The 16059-nt window shown below is 39.2% G+C and overlaps 1 protein-coding gene across 1 annotated transcript in view; it reads left to right on the forward strand.

The window, feature by feature from the left end:
* Positions 1-16059, forward strand: part of CDHR1 (cadherin related family member 1) — a 75334-nt gene that overhangs the window by 48137 nt on the left and 11138 nt on the right. The window contains exon 14 of the mRNA XM_053692874.1: positions 3995-4062. Coding sequence (XP_053548849.1) covers positions 3995-4062 — 68 coding nt within the window. The remainder of the gene's footprint in view (positions 1-3994; positions 4063-16059) is intronic.

Here is a 16059-nt window from a genome sequence, read left to right on the forward strand (position 1 = left end):
TTGATGCTTATTTATTCTGAAGGAAACAAAACAAGATTGTGGAGAAAGAAATGCTGATTTGTCCAGGGCAATGTATATTATTGCTGGTTAAATAATTTCATTTTCATTCACTGCTTCTACAAAAGGTATTACAATTTGACATTACATTGTTATCATCTTGGTGATGTCTCCTTAAAGGGACATGAAACCCAAAACTGTTCTTTCATGATTCAAATAGAACATACAATTTTAAACAACTTTCCAATTTACCTTTGTTATCAAATTTGCTTTATTCCATTGACATCCTTTGTTGAAGAAGCAACAATTAACTACTTGGAGGTGGCTAAGAGTATCTAGCGAGGCAATAAAAAAGGCATTTGTGCAGCCACCAATCAACAGCTAGTTCCTCCTGAGCCTACCTAGGTTTTTATCATTTTTAACAAATGATAATAACAAATGATATCAAGAGAATGAAACAAATTAGGTAACAGAAGTAAACGGAAAAGTTGTTTAAGATTGCATGTTCATATCTGAAACCTTAAAGGTTTATTTTTTTTACGTTAAATAAAATTGTCCAGAAATTTAGGTTTTTTTACATTAAAGGGGCATGGAAGTGAAAATTAAAATATCATGATTCCGACAGTGAGTATAAAATATTAAAAACAAAAGTCTTTCCATTTTTCCTCTTGGTATCCTTTGTGGAGGCCTATCCAAGAGAACATAATGACGTAGGCTCAAAAAAAGTGCATTTGTATTAAAGGGCCATAATAGTCGAGAAATTACATGCTCTAAATTTGTTAGATCATGTAATTTTAAGACAATGTAAAACCGCAAAGAGGTTAAGCACACAGTAGAAGTACCGCTATGCGGGGCCTGAGCAGAAACTGCTGCTGATCCAAACAGCAATGCTAGTCACATGACTCAACTTTCGACTAGTATGGCTCTTTATATATATCATATATATCCTATTTAATATAAAGAAGCTGTTTAGTCATCATTAGATTGTAAGGTTATAATTATATTTTGTTGGCTGATTCAAGCTATTCAGATATTCCAGATAAGGACATGATGGCTGGTCTCATCTATGTCCCCTCTAGTGTGGGATTTATCCTATCTGATCTGTATATACTTGTGACCAAAGTGTGATCTCTGTATTGATAACAATAGTCACATATTCATAGAATTCCTCACTTTAATTATTCTGTTTAATTGACCAGTGTAAAGTGTGGTTTATTGTTTCATTGTAAACAAAACTAAGTTTTCATAATTTGTTTCAAGTTTATCAGGAACAAGTCCATGAGCAACCTATATTTACTAATTATACCTCCGCGATTGTGTCTTATTTCTATATTTAAGCTTTATTTTAAACCTTAACATAAACCTTAAAAATACCGGCCATTTCCTGTAAAGTAGCATAAAAACCCGATGCAAATAACTACTTATACAACCAACATATTCTACTAACCTTACTGCAATACTACATTGTTTACCAAGTTTGAAATAATTTGAATGAATAATTAAGGAAGTTCTGTTCCTCTTTTGTTATATACAGTAAAGTATCATTGAGTCTGTAATTAAACTTTCTTTCTTACATGTGTAATTTTGTGATGTTAAACTTTAGTTCCTAGTTATTTTTTCAATCCTAAAATTATTTGATATCACTTCTGATTTGGTCCATCCCCCTGGAACATCACTTCTATTACAAATAGACATACCTTCCCCTGTAGCTCTTTGCTGATAAATATGTAAAAACAAAATGGTCAATAATATTAGTCAGATTAGTCTGACATTATCTTCCTGTAGTAAAGCCATGCTTTTTGGACCTCTAAATTGCTTGTCTTAATTCTTTATTTTAAGTGAATTTCCACTTAAAATATTTCCACTATATTCACTATTCTCCAATCATCTGGAATAACTCCTATCAATAGTGATTGATTAAACAAAACTTTAAAACACCTACTGACTTTTTACTTTTATTTTTGATAATGCCAGTAAAACCTCATCCTCTGTAAAAAGATTAGTGCTAAGCCCATTTCTATTTATAGTAACATCTCTTAATGTAGTTGTTCTGTCTTCATAATCTTTTCTGGAGACAGAACAGAAGTGACCATTGAGACAGTCTGCAATTTACTTATCTCATTCCATTATTCTACCATCAACTGTCTTGTGTTTTACTATTCAACCCTTAATTTTTCTCCTTTCAATTATATATCTAAATAAGGTTTTGCCCCTATGCCCCCCTTGCTGTGCTATCTTCTCTTCTGCACAAGCTTTAGTCTTCACATTTGACTGTTTAGTCATTTTTTGTGTGTTGGAGTCTGCATATTTTCATTTTTTTGTATAAAATATCTTTTTTTTGTCTTTACAGCATGTGCTACTTCTTTGGAAAACCAGATTGGTTTCCTCTTTCTTTTACTTTTACAATGCCTAATACAGTGTGCAGTTCCATCTAAAATTGCACCCTTCAAAAATTCCTACTGTACTTGTACCTTGGTATTTAAGAGTTTTTTAGGTATTTTCCCATGTATGAAATATCGGCCTTCCTAAAGTCTAAAACTTTGTTTTAGTGTGTGTGGACAATGCTTTCATGTTAATACTAAACCAAAGAGAATACTGAATACCCATAGACACATCTGATACAAAATCAGTTTGTCAGAACTACATATAATATAGCTTAATTGTGTATTGCTTCCTTTTACCAATCACTCCATTGGGATGATTTCCCTTACAAGTATTTAAGAATACACCTGCTTCTAGCTTAACTATTACTGGGTCTCTACCAGTCTATATATTGCATATTTAAGTCCCCGACTACTATAACCTTACCCTTCATGGTAATTTTGATTATTTATTCTATTAACAGATTGTCCAGTCTTTCATCCTGTAATGGAGGCCTATATACAACCCCTATTCTAAGCATGTTTTACCCCAGTTTCCACAGTTACCCCAAAAAAAATCATATTATCATTAGTTTGATTTCAGTACCCTTTATATTTTTTTCCCCATACAGAGCAACTCCCCCTACCTTTCTTTCCTACTTTTTAAAATAATTTAAGGCATGTGTGTATAAAAAACTCTTTCATTAAAAAAATGGAAAACAGCACACCTCAAACTGGGGCAGGGAGTCACAGACTTGCCAAATGCTCACTAGCATTCATGTAGAATCCAGCCTCCAACTCTTTTAAAATACCTTTATTGTTACATTGTTAGGTCCAAACAGAATATACAGCATTTCAAGCCTGCAATAGGCCCTTAGTCATTTATACATACATGACTAAGGGCCTATTGCAGGCTTGAAACGTTTTATTCTCTGTTTATCTATTTGCAAGAGCACTAGATGGCAGCACTATTTCCTGTCATGTTTTGCTCCAGATGCCTACCTAGATATCTCTTTAACACAGAATATTATAGGAACAAAGCCCATTTGATATAGAAGTAAATTGTAAACTTTTTTAAAATTGTATGCTCTGTCTGAATCACATAAGAAACATTTTCATCCTCAAATTTTAAGATGTAGACACACAGCTATGCTAATGTTGACTAAGGAATTGAATAGCTAAATTGCAGATCCTAAGATAGACATGGCTAAATGTATTTGCAGTCCATAATTGGCTAACAAGCTGTGTCCTACACAGGAGCTGCTATTTTTTGTGGCTCTTAAGAAAGACTTTGCAGGGGTCAATCACAAAGTTGCCAAGGACATTAATGCAACATGTCATGATCTAGCATTTCATTTTTGTATTAAAATGCCTCTTTAACTGTTTGAGAGCAAAGGATGATTCAGGCATATACCTCTAATTTTCTTGCCTGGTGTGGAAGAAATGCACTTGAGCTTGGAATCCCCTACAACAATGTATTTCATATTTCACTAAAAGCATTTTATAAAATACAAGGATTAACAGAAATGTTTCTTAATGTGAACATGAGCTAGCACAGTCCAGAAGACTGTAATATAAAAGTAGTGGATTTTTATGGTGCTTTGATTATAATTAATGTTTAATTTTTATTTTTTTAGGCCACTGACTTGGACTCAGGACTTTGGGGTGATATCAAATATTCAATATATGGTGCAGGGTCGGATCCGTAAGTATCAGTATATACGGAATATATATATATATATATATATATATATAACCCATATTTAAAGGGACATAAAACAGTATAAACTAACATAAGTTCCTAAATATATAATGCAGCCAAAGCTTACCTGCAAAAAGGTTTCTATTTTAACCCTCATTAACCTCTTTAATTCAGGCATAGTTTTGTTTGCAGTAAGCTCCCCCTGGGCATTTCCATGTATGGAAGGTGCTATCCAGGCAATAGCTTCTGCAGAATGCAGAGCCACATGGCACCTGACGTGGGGACAGAGTCACGTGGCACCTGACTAAAGCAGTGCTCAGTATAATGCTAAAGCTTTCACAATTCATGTGACATCATCCCCATGTAAATGAGCAAGCCTCTTGGCAACAAACAATAGTAGAACCTGATGTCCCTCCTCACCCCCCCCCTTACTTGCATAAGTAATTATCCTCACATGCACACTACATGATACCTCAGGGTTTGGACTAGGACACTGATAAGGGGGGGGGGGGGGGGTTGTGGAGAAACCTTCACTTGGGAACACTAAAGTGTAAGTCATTTTGCAGATTTTTGGAAATGTAATTAAAATACTTATGGCCAGATTACGAGTTTTGTGTTATGAGGGGTGCGGTACTAACTTGCACATTATTGTCACCGCTCACTTTCCTACAGCACTGGTATTACAGGTTTTTATAAACCCGGCGTTAAAAGGCAAGAAGTGAGCGCAGAGCAAAATTGTGCTCCATACCGCACTCCAATACCAGCGCTGCTTAAGTCAGCGGTGAGCTGGTTGTACGTGCTCGTGCACAATTTCCTCATAGACATCAATGGGGAGAGCCGGCTGAGAAAAAGCCTAACACCTGCAATAAAGCAGCGTAAAGCTCAGTAACGCAGCCCCATTGATTCCTATGGGGAAACACATTTTATGTTTACACCTAACACCCTAACATGAACCCCGAGTCTAAACACCCTAATCTTACACTTATTAACCCCTAATCTGCTGCCCCCGACATCGCCGACACCTGCATTATACTTATTAACCCCTAATCTTCCACTCCGGACATTGCCGCCACCTACATTATACTTATGAACCCCTAATCTGCTGCCCCCAACATCGCCGACACCTACATTATATTTATTAACCCTTAATCTGCTGCCCACAACATCGCCGACACCTACATAATGTTATTAACCCCTAATCTGCCGCCCCCAACGTCGCCGCCACTATAATAAACATATTAACCCCTTAACCACCGTACTCCCGCATCGCAAACACTAGTTAAATATTATTAACCCCTAAACTGCCGCCCCTAACATCGCCACCACCTACCTACATTTATTAACTCCTAATCTGCCGCCCCCAACGTCGCCGCCACTATATTATATTTATTAACCCCTAAACCTAAGTCTAACCCTAACACCCCCTAACTTAAATATAAAACCTACAATTATTACCTAAATTATTACTATTTAAAACTAAATACTTACCTATAAAATAAACCCTAAACTAGCTACAATATAACTAATAGTTACATTGTAGCTATTTTAGGGTTTATTTTTATTTTAACAAATTGACCTGTAAAATAAAACCTAACCTAAGTTACACTAACACCTAGCCTAACCCTACAATTAAATAAATTCCCTAAATTAAATACAATTAATTAAATTCAAAACAATTAGCTAAATTACAAAAACAAACACTAATTACAGAAAATTAAAAACAAATTACAAGATCTTTAAACTAATTGGTGGCGATGTCGGGAGTGACAGATTAGGGGTTAATAATTTTATTTTAGAGTTTGCGATGCGGGAGGGCCTCGGTTTAGGGGTTAATAGGTAGTTTATGGGTGTAAGTGTACTTTTTAGCACTTTAGTTATAAGTTTTATGCTACGGCTTTGTAGTGTAAAACTCATAAATACTGACTTTAAAATGCGGTATGAATCTTGACGGGATAGGGTGTACAGCTCACTTTTTGGCCTCTCAGGACAAGCTTGTAATACCGGCGCTATGGAAGTCCCATTGAAAAAAGCCTATACGCAAATTGCGTAAGTTGATTTGCGGTAAGGCCAAAAAAGTGTGCGGTGCCCCTAAATCTGCAAGACTTAACGCTGCTTTTTTACTCATAACGCAAGACTCGTAATCTAGCCGTTATACTTTAATGCTATTGTGAAGTATACTTATTTCTCTTTGTATCCTTTGTTGAAATTTAACTCCTTTCCATGAGAGCATTTTAAGCTCAGTATTGCTCGTGTCTTGGTCACTATGGGGCCGATTTATCATTAGTCTGTCCGTCATGATCCGCTCAGCGGATCATGTCCGACAGACATCGATGAATGCTGACAGCATACGCTGTCAGTATTTATCATTCTTGTGAACTGCTTGTGCAATGCCGACCCCTGCCAATCAGCGCTAGCAGGGGGTGTCAATAAGCCAGATTGTATAGGATCGGGCGGATTGATATCCGCAGCCTCAGAGCAGGCGGACCAGTCTAAAGACCGCTGCTACATAACTGCTGTTTCCGGCAAGCCTGAAGGCTCGCATGGAAATGGGGGCATCAAGCTCCATTCGGAGCTTGATCATTTGGCCCCTATATGTCAGCAGTGTCTACAATAATGTTGTTGTTTCTATTTGTAATTATACATTTTAGTTTTGACCTCAACATCCCTGTGTCATTGTTTTCAAATTGTATTTTTCAAATTGTATTTTTTTTAAATTTATTTGCATTAATAAATGTTAAATATTTGGGATCTTTTCCAGATAAGCCCCGCCACTAATGCAAAAAGTGTGCGCGCGAAAAGTTAAGCCCCGCCACTATTTCTGATGTCTAGATCGCGCACCATAAAAACAACTCCTTATTAATAATATTAAATTGTTTTTGATAATGGCTAAACGGTACACTTCGCTCTATAATCCTGCTAAACTTGTTTGTTTCGTATCCATTGCTTAGAGGAGTACGGAACATTTTCTATGTGAGATCATAGATAGTGGAAGCAGATCGTGCCAAGCCACTTCCTACAAGCAATGCACTCCCTCTCTGCAGTCACCTGTGCATTAAGGTGGGGCTAGGCGACTTCCAGTGTGAGCTATGACTGCTTAGTTAGCAACAGGTGAATGACAGTTGTGCTTATGCACCTGCACAGGGAACATGTCTTCTGGCACACAGCCCTCCCAGAAAGCACGGATCCTCTCAGCAGTGCTCTATGGAGTCTGCTCGTTCCTCGTTGTGCTGGTTAACAAGTCTGTACTCACCACATACAGGTAAAACTTGCTCGTGGTGTGGGAAGATTCATACACTATACCACAGATATCTCTAACTCATATGTGCCGGAACTGCTCCTGTATTTAGCTATATGGGGCTATTTGTTTTAAATTGTGCAGTTTTGTTTCTTACTGTTTATTGATGTATGCAAAGTTATCGCAGTCAAATTTCAAGGTGTACCAAAGAAAAGGAAGAGGCAGTAGTACAAGTTTCATTTCAGTTTCATATCCTCTTTTTTTATTATCTTTTTTGGGTGGCGGGGGTTAACTTTTTGGCGGGGCTTATCTGGAAAAGATCCAATATTTGTCAACCACTTAGAATAAAAGAAACATTTTTTTTAACGGGACACTAAATACATTTCATGCACCTCCCTCTAATCGTGGGGGGCCACCATTTTGTAACCTAAATTACACTTCAGGCATCTGAAGGAGACTTGCTGCACATGTGCAAACAGGTCAGCACGGGAATGCAGTGAAAAATAAATTTCAACATGGCAGCATCCATGACTAGATGGAGGGGGGAAATAACCTAGATACTATGATTATAAAATGTTGTTTGTGTTTAATGTCCATTTAATGAATATGCTGAAACATTCCTTACTCAACACTAATTTGCAATGGTGCAATAAATAAATCATGAGAACATAATTGACATACGTATAAAGAATTAGTCAAGGACCATTTTCCCAAAGAAACTCTTAGGCAACCATGTACTAGGGGTCGAGCAGACAAGCTTCTCAACTCGAGAAGCTGTTGGCTCGCTTTCTCTACATACGGTCAGTGGACAAACAGGATCTGCTGCCCGTATTGAGTGTGTAAAGCCCACCCCTTCTATCGCGAGACCATTCATGTGTCAGAAGGGACTGTGAATCGACGAGAGCGAGCGAGTTTCTCCAAGATAGTCAGTTTTCACCTCAATTATACATTTTCCTAATTGGCTTCATCACAGGCTTTTAAACCTTAAAGAAATCTAGGTTACACTATGGAAACACCAATTACTTTATGGAGAATAAAATTTTACTTTTCTTTCTTCGATATTTAAACTAATTTTTGCTTTCAGTACAAGATTCTGTCTGGCATTTATTTAGGGCTAGATTACAAGTGGTGCGCAAATGATGGTTTTCACGATCGTTTGTGCGCCTGTTAAATTGCACTGATATTACAAGTTGAGCGCAATTACAATTTTTGCTAGTCTCATTAGTTGTGGTTAACTGTTTGCCGGAAATAAAAAGTGTTACAAAAAACGTCAAAAATACATTAAAAAGTACACTTATAATAACACTGTTTAAAAAAATGATTTAAAAAAAATATTGCAAACAAAAGTCATAAGGGCTCAAAGATATATATCTCAATGTTAAAGTGTTAATTATGTATTTAAGTATATATTCATTTTAAAAAAACATCATAAATATGTAGAGATACTTAAAGGGACATAATACTCATATGCTAAATAACTTATAACTGATGAAGTACAACTGTAAAAAGCTGACAGGAAAATATCACCTGAACATCTCTATATAAAGGAAGATATTTTACCTCACAATTTCCTCAGCTTAGCAGAGTAAGTTCTGTGTAAAAAGTTATATTCAACTGCTGCCCAGCTGCAGGTAAAAATAAAAAAATGAAAAAAAGAACAGCAGCCAATCAGCATCAGCAGTGCTGAGGTCATGAACTCTTTTACTGTGATCTCATAAGATTTCACTTAACTCTCATGAGATTTCATAGTAAACTTCCTTAGACTGAATAGGGAAATAAAATGAGTGTGCACATAAGCTCACTCCCTTAGCTGTCCTGGGACAGACATACTGATTTGCTGCTTAGAAGTCCTTTACAATGGGATGTGGCTACTGAGGAACTTTTGAGGTAAAATATCTTTCTTTTTTACATAGAGATGTTCAGGTGAAATTTTCTAGTCAGCTTTTTACAGCTATGCTGCAGCACTTTCAAGTGTTTCAACATTTGGGTATCATGGCCCTTGAATTATGAATAAATAGAGCATATTCCGTTACATAAAGAAAATTGGAATATGAAATATTCACATTTTTTTATGTCGGGTTTGCGTGAGATTGGGGTGTTTTTTTCAAACTTTTTTTCTCCATTGACTTCCATGGGTGGGGTCAGCACTCTCAGGCCGGACCGGGTACACATCCTATGACCCTGTAACATGCATAGCCCTGGGTGCAAAACAGCACTCTCAGGAAGCTGCACTGTCACTAGAGTCACAGGCAGTTAACCCCAGAAAGGTCTGGGTACAAGGCCCAAACAGGGAAAATTACAAAAAAAATAATACATTAATATAGCACACAGAGAAAGTCCAGCACTCACTCACAAGCTCTCAACTAAGATAAAAAGCAGCAATGGAAGAGCTTGTTACCGCAACTGGCCAAATGTGAAAGCCCAGGTACCTCGTCAAGGTCTCTTCCAAAAACCTGGGTCCCTAAACAGCCACACAATGCAGGCTCACAATCAAACAACTGTGAAAGAAATGTAGGGTGCACAGGCTTATGTAATCTCCATAAACATATACAAAACACGGGTGGGGTCAGAACTCTCAGGCCGGACCGGGTACACATCCTATGATGACCCTGTAACATGCACAGCCCTGGGTGCAAAACAGCACTCTCCCCCCCCCCAGGTCTGGGTCTGGGTGCAAGGCCCATAGGATGTGTACCCGGCTTTTCCCATTTGGCCAGATGCGGTAACTAACTCTTCCATTGCTGCTTTTTATCTTAGTTGAGAGCTTGTGAGTGAGTGCTGGACTTCTCTGTGTGCTATATTAATGTATTATTTTTTTGTAATTTTCCCTGTTTGGGCCTTGCACCCAGACCTGTCTGGGGTTAACTGCCTGTGACTCTGGTGACATTGCAGCTTACTGAGAGTGCTGTTTTGCACCCAGGGCTGTGCATGTTACAGGGTCATAGGATGTGTACCTGGTACGGCCTGAGAGTGCTGACCCCACCCGTGTTTTGTATATGATTGGGAAGATTACATAAGCCTGTGAACCCTCCATTTTTTCACAGTTGTTTGATTGTGAGCCTGCATTGTGTGGCTGTTTAGGGCCCCAGGTTTTTGGAGGAGACCTTGACGAGGTACCTGGGCTTTTCCCATTTGGCCACATGCGGTAACTAACTCTTCTATTGCTGCTTTTTTTCTTAGTTGAGAGCTTGTGAGTGAGTGCTGAACTTTCTCTGTGTGCTATATATATATATATATATATATATATATATATATATATATATATATATATATATATATATACACTGCTCAAAAAAATAAAGGGAACACTTAAACAACACAATGTAACTCCAAGTCAATCACACTTCTGTGAAATCCAACTGTCCACGTAGGAAGCAACACTGAGTGACAATCAATTTCACATACTGTTGTGCAAATGGGATAGACAACAGGTGGAAATTATAGGCAATTAGCAAGACACCCCCAATAAAGGAGTGGTTCTGCAGGTGGTGACCACAGACCACTTCTCAGTTCCTATGCTTTCTGGCTGATGTTTTGGTCACTTTTGAATGCTGGCGGTCCTTTCACTCTATTGGTAGCATGAGATGGAGTCTACAACCCACACAAGTGGCTCAGGTAGTGCAGCTCATCCAGGATGGCACATCAATGCGAGCTGTGGCAAGAAGGTTTGCTGTGTCTGTAAGCGTAGTGTCCAGAGCATGGAGGCGCTACCAGGAGACAGGCCAGTACATCAGGAGACGTGGAGGAGGCCGTAGGAGGGCAACAACACAGCAGCAGGACCGCTACCTCCGCCTTTGTGCAAGGAGGAACAGGAGGAGCACTGCCAGAGCCCTGCAAAATGACCTCCAGCAGGCCACAAATGTGCATGTGTCTGCTCAAACGGTCAGAAACAGACTCCATGAGGGTGGTATGAGGGCCCAACGTCCACAGGTGGGGGTTGTGCTTACAGCCCAACACCGTGCAGGGCGTTTGGCATTTGCCAGAGAACACCAAGTTTGGCAAATTCGCCACTGCCGCCTTGTGCTCTTCACAGATGAAAGCAGGTTCACACTGAGCACATGTGACAGACGTGACAGAGTCTGGAAACGCTGTGGAGAACATTCTGCTGCCTGCAACATCCTCCAGCATGACCGGTTTGGCAGTGGGTCAGTAATGGTGTGGGGTGGCATTTCTTTGGGGGGGCTGCACAGCCCTCCATGTGCTCGCCAGAGGTAGCCTGACTGCCATTAGGTACCGAGATGAGATCCTCAGACCCCTTGTGAGACCATATGCTGGTGCGGTTGGCCCTGGGTTCCTCCTAATGCAAGACAATGCTAGACCTCATGTGGCTGGAGTGTGTCAGCAGTTCCTGCAAGATGAAGGCATTGATGCTATGGACTGACCCGTCCGTTCCCCGGACCTGAATCCAATTGAGCACATCTGGGACATCATGTCTCGCTCCATCCACCAACTTTACGTTGCACCACCGACTGTCCAGGAGTTGGCAGATTCTTTGGTCCAGGTCTGGGAGGAGATCCCTCAGGAGACTATCCGCCACCTCATCAGGAGCATGCACAGGCGTTGTAGGGAGGTCACACAGGCATGTGGAGGCCACACACACACTACTGAGCCTCATTTCTTTCATGTAATTAGCAAGAGTCCATGAGCTAGTGACGTATGGGATATACATTCCTACCAGGAGGGGCAAAGTTTCCCAAACCTTAAAATGCCTATAAATACACCCCTCACCACACCCACAATTCAGTTTTACAAACTTTGCCTCCGATGGAGGTGGTGAAGTAAGTTTGTGCTAGATTCTACGTTAATATGCGCTCCGCAGCAAGTTGGAGCCCGGTTTTCCTCTCAGCGTGCAGTGAATGTCAGAGGGATGTGAGGAGAGTATTGCCTATTTGAATGCAGTGATCTCCTTCTACGGGGTCTATTTCATAGGTTCTCTGTTATCGGTCATAGAGATTCATCTCTTACCTCCCTTTTCAGATCGACGATATACTCTTATATATACCATTACCTCTGCTGATTCTCGTTTCAGTACTGGTTTGGCTTTCTACAAACATGTAGATGAGTGTCCTGGGGTAAGTAAATCTTATTTTCTGTGACACTCTAAGCTATGGTTGGGCACTTTGTTTAAAAAGTTCTAAATATATGTATTCAAACATTTATTTGCCTTGACTCAGAATGTTCAACATTCCTTATTTTTCAGACAGTCAGTTTCATATTTGGGATAAATGCATTTGTTTCAATCATTTTTTCTTACCTTAAAAAATTTGACTTTTTCCCTGTGGGCTGTTAGGCTCGCGGGGGCAGAAAATGCTTTATTTTATTGCCTCATTCTTGGTGCAGACTTTTTTGGCGCAAAAATTTTTTTCTGTTTCCGGCGTCATACGTGTCGCCGGAAGTTGCGTCATTTTTGACTTTTTTTGCGTCAAAAATGTCGGCGTTCCGGATGTGGCGTCATTTAGGCGCCAAATAATGTGGGCATCTTTTTTGGCGCTAAAAAATATGGGCGTCACTTTTGTCTCCACATTATTTAAGTCTCATTATTTATTGCTTCTGGTTGCTAGAAGCTTGTTCACTGGCATTTTTTTCCCATTCCTGAAACTGTCATTTAAGGAATTTGATCAATTTTGCTTTATATGTTGTTTTTTTCTTTTACATATTGCAAGATGTTCCACGTTGCAACTGAGTCAGAAGATACTTCAGGAAAATCACTGCCCAGTGCTGGAGCTACCAAGCTAAGTGTATCTGCTATAAACATTTGGTATCTGTTTCTCCAGCTGTTGTTTGTATTGCATGTCATGTCAAACTTATTAATGCAGATAAAATTTCCTTTAGTACTGTTACATTACCTGTTGCTGTTCCGTCAACATCTAATTTTCAGAGTGTTCCTGATAACATAAGAGATTTTATTTTTTAAATCCATTAAGAAGGCTATGTCTGTTATTTCTCCTTCTAGTATACATAAAAGTCTTTTAAAACTTCTCTTTTTTCAGATGAATTTTTAAATGAACATCATCATTCTGATACTGATAATGGTTCTTCTGGTTCAGAGGTTTCTGTCTCAGAGGTTGATGCTGATAAATCTTTGTATTTGTTCAAGATGGAATTTATTCGTTCTTTACTTAAAGAAGTATTATTTGCATTAGAAATAGAGGATTCTGGTCCTCTTGATACTAAATGTAAACGTTTAAATAAGGTTTTTAAATCTCCTGTAGTTATTCCAGAAGTGTTTTATCTCCCTGATGCTATTTCTGAAGTAATTTCCAGGGAATGGAATAATTTGGGTAATTTATTTACTCCTTCTAGACGTTTAAGCAATTATATCCTGTGCCATCTGACAGATTAGAGTTTTTTGGGACAAAAATCCCTAAGGTTATGGGGCTGTCTCTACTCCTGCTAATGTACTACTATTCCTACGGCAGATAGTACTTCATTTAAGGATCCTTTAGATAGGAAAATTGAATCCTTTCTAAGAAAAGCTTACTTATGTTCAGGTAATCTTCTTAGACCTGCTATATTTTTAGCGGATGTTGCTGCAGCTTCAACTTTTTGGTTAGAAGCTTTAGCGCAACAAGTAACAGATCATAATTTTATAGCATTATTATTATTCTATAACATGCTAATAATTTTATTGGTGATACCATCTTTTGATATCATTAGAGTTGATGTCAGGTATATGTCTCTAGCTATTTTAGCTAGAAAAGCTTTATGGATTAAACTTGGAATGCTGATATGTCTTCTAAGTCAACTTTGCTTTCCCTTTCTTTCCAGGGTAAATAATCATTTTCGTTCCTTTCCTCACAACAAGGAACAAAAGCCTGATCCTTCATCCTCAGGAGCGGTATCAGTTTGGAAACTATTTCCAGTTTGGAATATATCCAAGCCTTATAGAAACCTATAGCCAGCTCCTAAGTACCTATGAAGGTGCGGCCCTTATTCCAGCTCAGCTGGTATGGGGCAGATTACGTTTTCTTCAAAGAAATTTGGATCAATTCCGTTCTCAATCTCTGGTTTCAGAACATTGTTTCAGAAAGGTACAGAATTGGCTTCAAGTTAAGGCCTCCTGCTAAGAGATTTTTTTCTTTCCCGTGTCCCAGTTAACACAGCAAAGGCTCAGCATTTCTGAAATGTGTTTCAGATCTAGAGTTGGCTGGAGTATTTATGCCAGTTCCAGTTCTGGAACAGGGGCTGGGGTTTTATTTTATCTCTTCATTGTACCAAAGAAGGTCAATTCCTTCAGACCAGTTCCGGATCTATCATTATTGAATCGTTATGTTAGGATACCAACATTCAAGATGGTTACTGTAGGACTATCCTGCCTTTTGTTTAGCAAGGGCATTATATGTCTACAATAGATTTACAGGATGTGTATCTGCATATTCCGATTCATCCAGATCACTTTTAGTGTCTGAGATTCTCTTTTTAGACAAGCATTACCAGTTGTTTGGCCTAGCCTCAGTTCCAAGAATTTTTTTCAAAGGTTCTCGGTGCCCTTCTTTCTGTAATCAGAGAACAGGGTTTTGGTATTTCCTTATTTGGACGATATCTTGGTACTTGCTCAGTCTTCTCATTTTTGAAGAATCTCATACGAATCGACTTGTGTTGTTTCTTCAAGTTCATGGTTGGAGGATCAATTTACCAATCAATTCATTGATTCCTCAGACAAGGGTAACCTTTTTAGGTTTCTAGATAGATTCAGTGTCTATGACTCTGTCCTTGTCAGACAAGAGAAGTTTAACATTGATATCAGCTTGTCAAAACCTTCAGTCACAATCATTCCCTTTGGTAGCCTTATGCATGGAAATGTTGGGTCTTAGGACTGCCGCATCAGATGCGATCTCCTTTGCTCGTTTTCACATGCGACCTCTTCAGCTCTGTATGCTGAACCAATGGTGCAGGGATTACTCAAAGATATCTCAATTAATATCTTTAAACCGATTTTACGACACTCTCTGACATGGTGGACAGATCACCATCGTTTAGTTCAGGGGGCTTCTTGTTCTTCCGACCTGGACTATAATCTCAACAGATGCAAGTCTTACAGGTTGGGGAGCTGTGTGGGGGTATCTGACGGCACAAGGGGTTTGGGAATCTCAGGAGGTGAGATTTCCGATCAATATTTTGGAACTCCGTGCAATTTTCAGAGCTCTTCAGTCTTGGCCTCTTCTGAAGAGAGAGTTGTTCATTTGTTTTCAGATAGACAATGTCACAACTGTGGCATACATCAATCATCAAGGAGGGACTCACAGTCCTCTGGCTATGAAAGAAGTATCTCGAATTTTGGTTTGGGCGGAATCCAGCTCCTGTCTAATCTCTGCGGTTCATATCCCAGGTATGGACAATTGGAAAGCGGATTATCTCAGTCGCCAAACGTTGCATCCGGGCGAATGGTCTCTTCACCCAGAGGTATTTCTTCAGATTATTCAAATGTGGGAACTTCCAGAAATAGATCTGATGGCTTCTCATCTAAACAAGAAACTTCCCAGGTATCTGTCCAGATCCCGGGATCCTCAGGCGGAGGCAGTGGATGCATTATCACTTCCTTGGAAGTATAATCCTGCCTATATCTTTCCGCCTCTAGTTCTTCTTCCAAGAGTAATCTCCAAGATTCTGAAGGAATGCTCGTTTGTTCTGCTGGTAGCTCCGGCATGGCCTCACAGGTTTTGGTATGCGGATCTTGTCCGGATGGCCTCTTGCCATCCGTGGACTCTTCCGTTAAGACCAGACCTTCTGTCTCAAGGTCCTTTTTTCCATCAGGATCTGAAATC

Source organism: Bombina bombina, chromosome 9 (genome assembly GCF_027579735.1).
Source record: "Bombina bombina isolate aBomBom1 chromosome 9, aBomBom1.pri, whole genome shotgun sequence".
Lineage (NCBI taxonomy): Eukaryota > Metazoa > Chordata > Amphibia > Anura > Bombinatoridae > Bombina > Bombina bombina.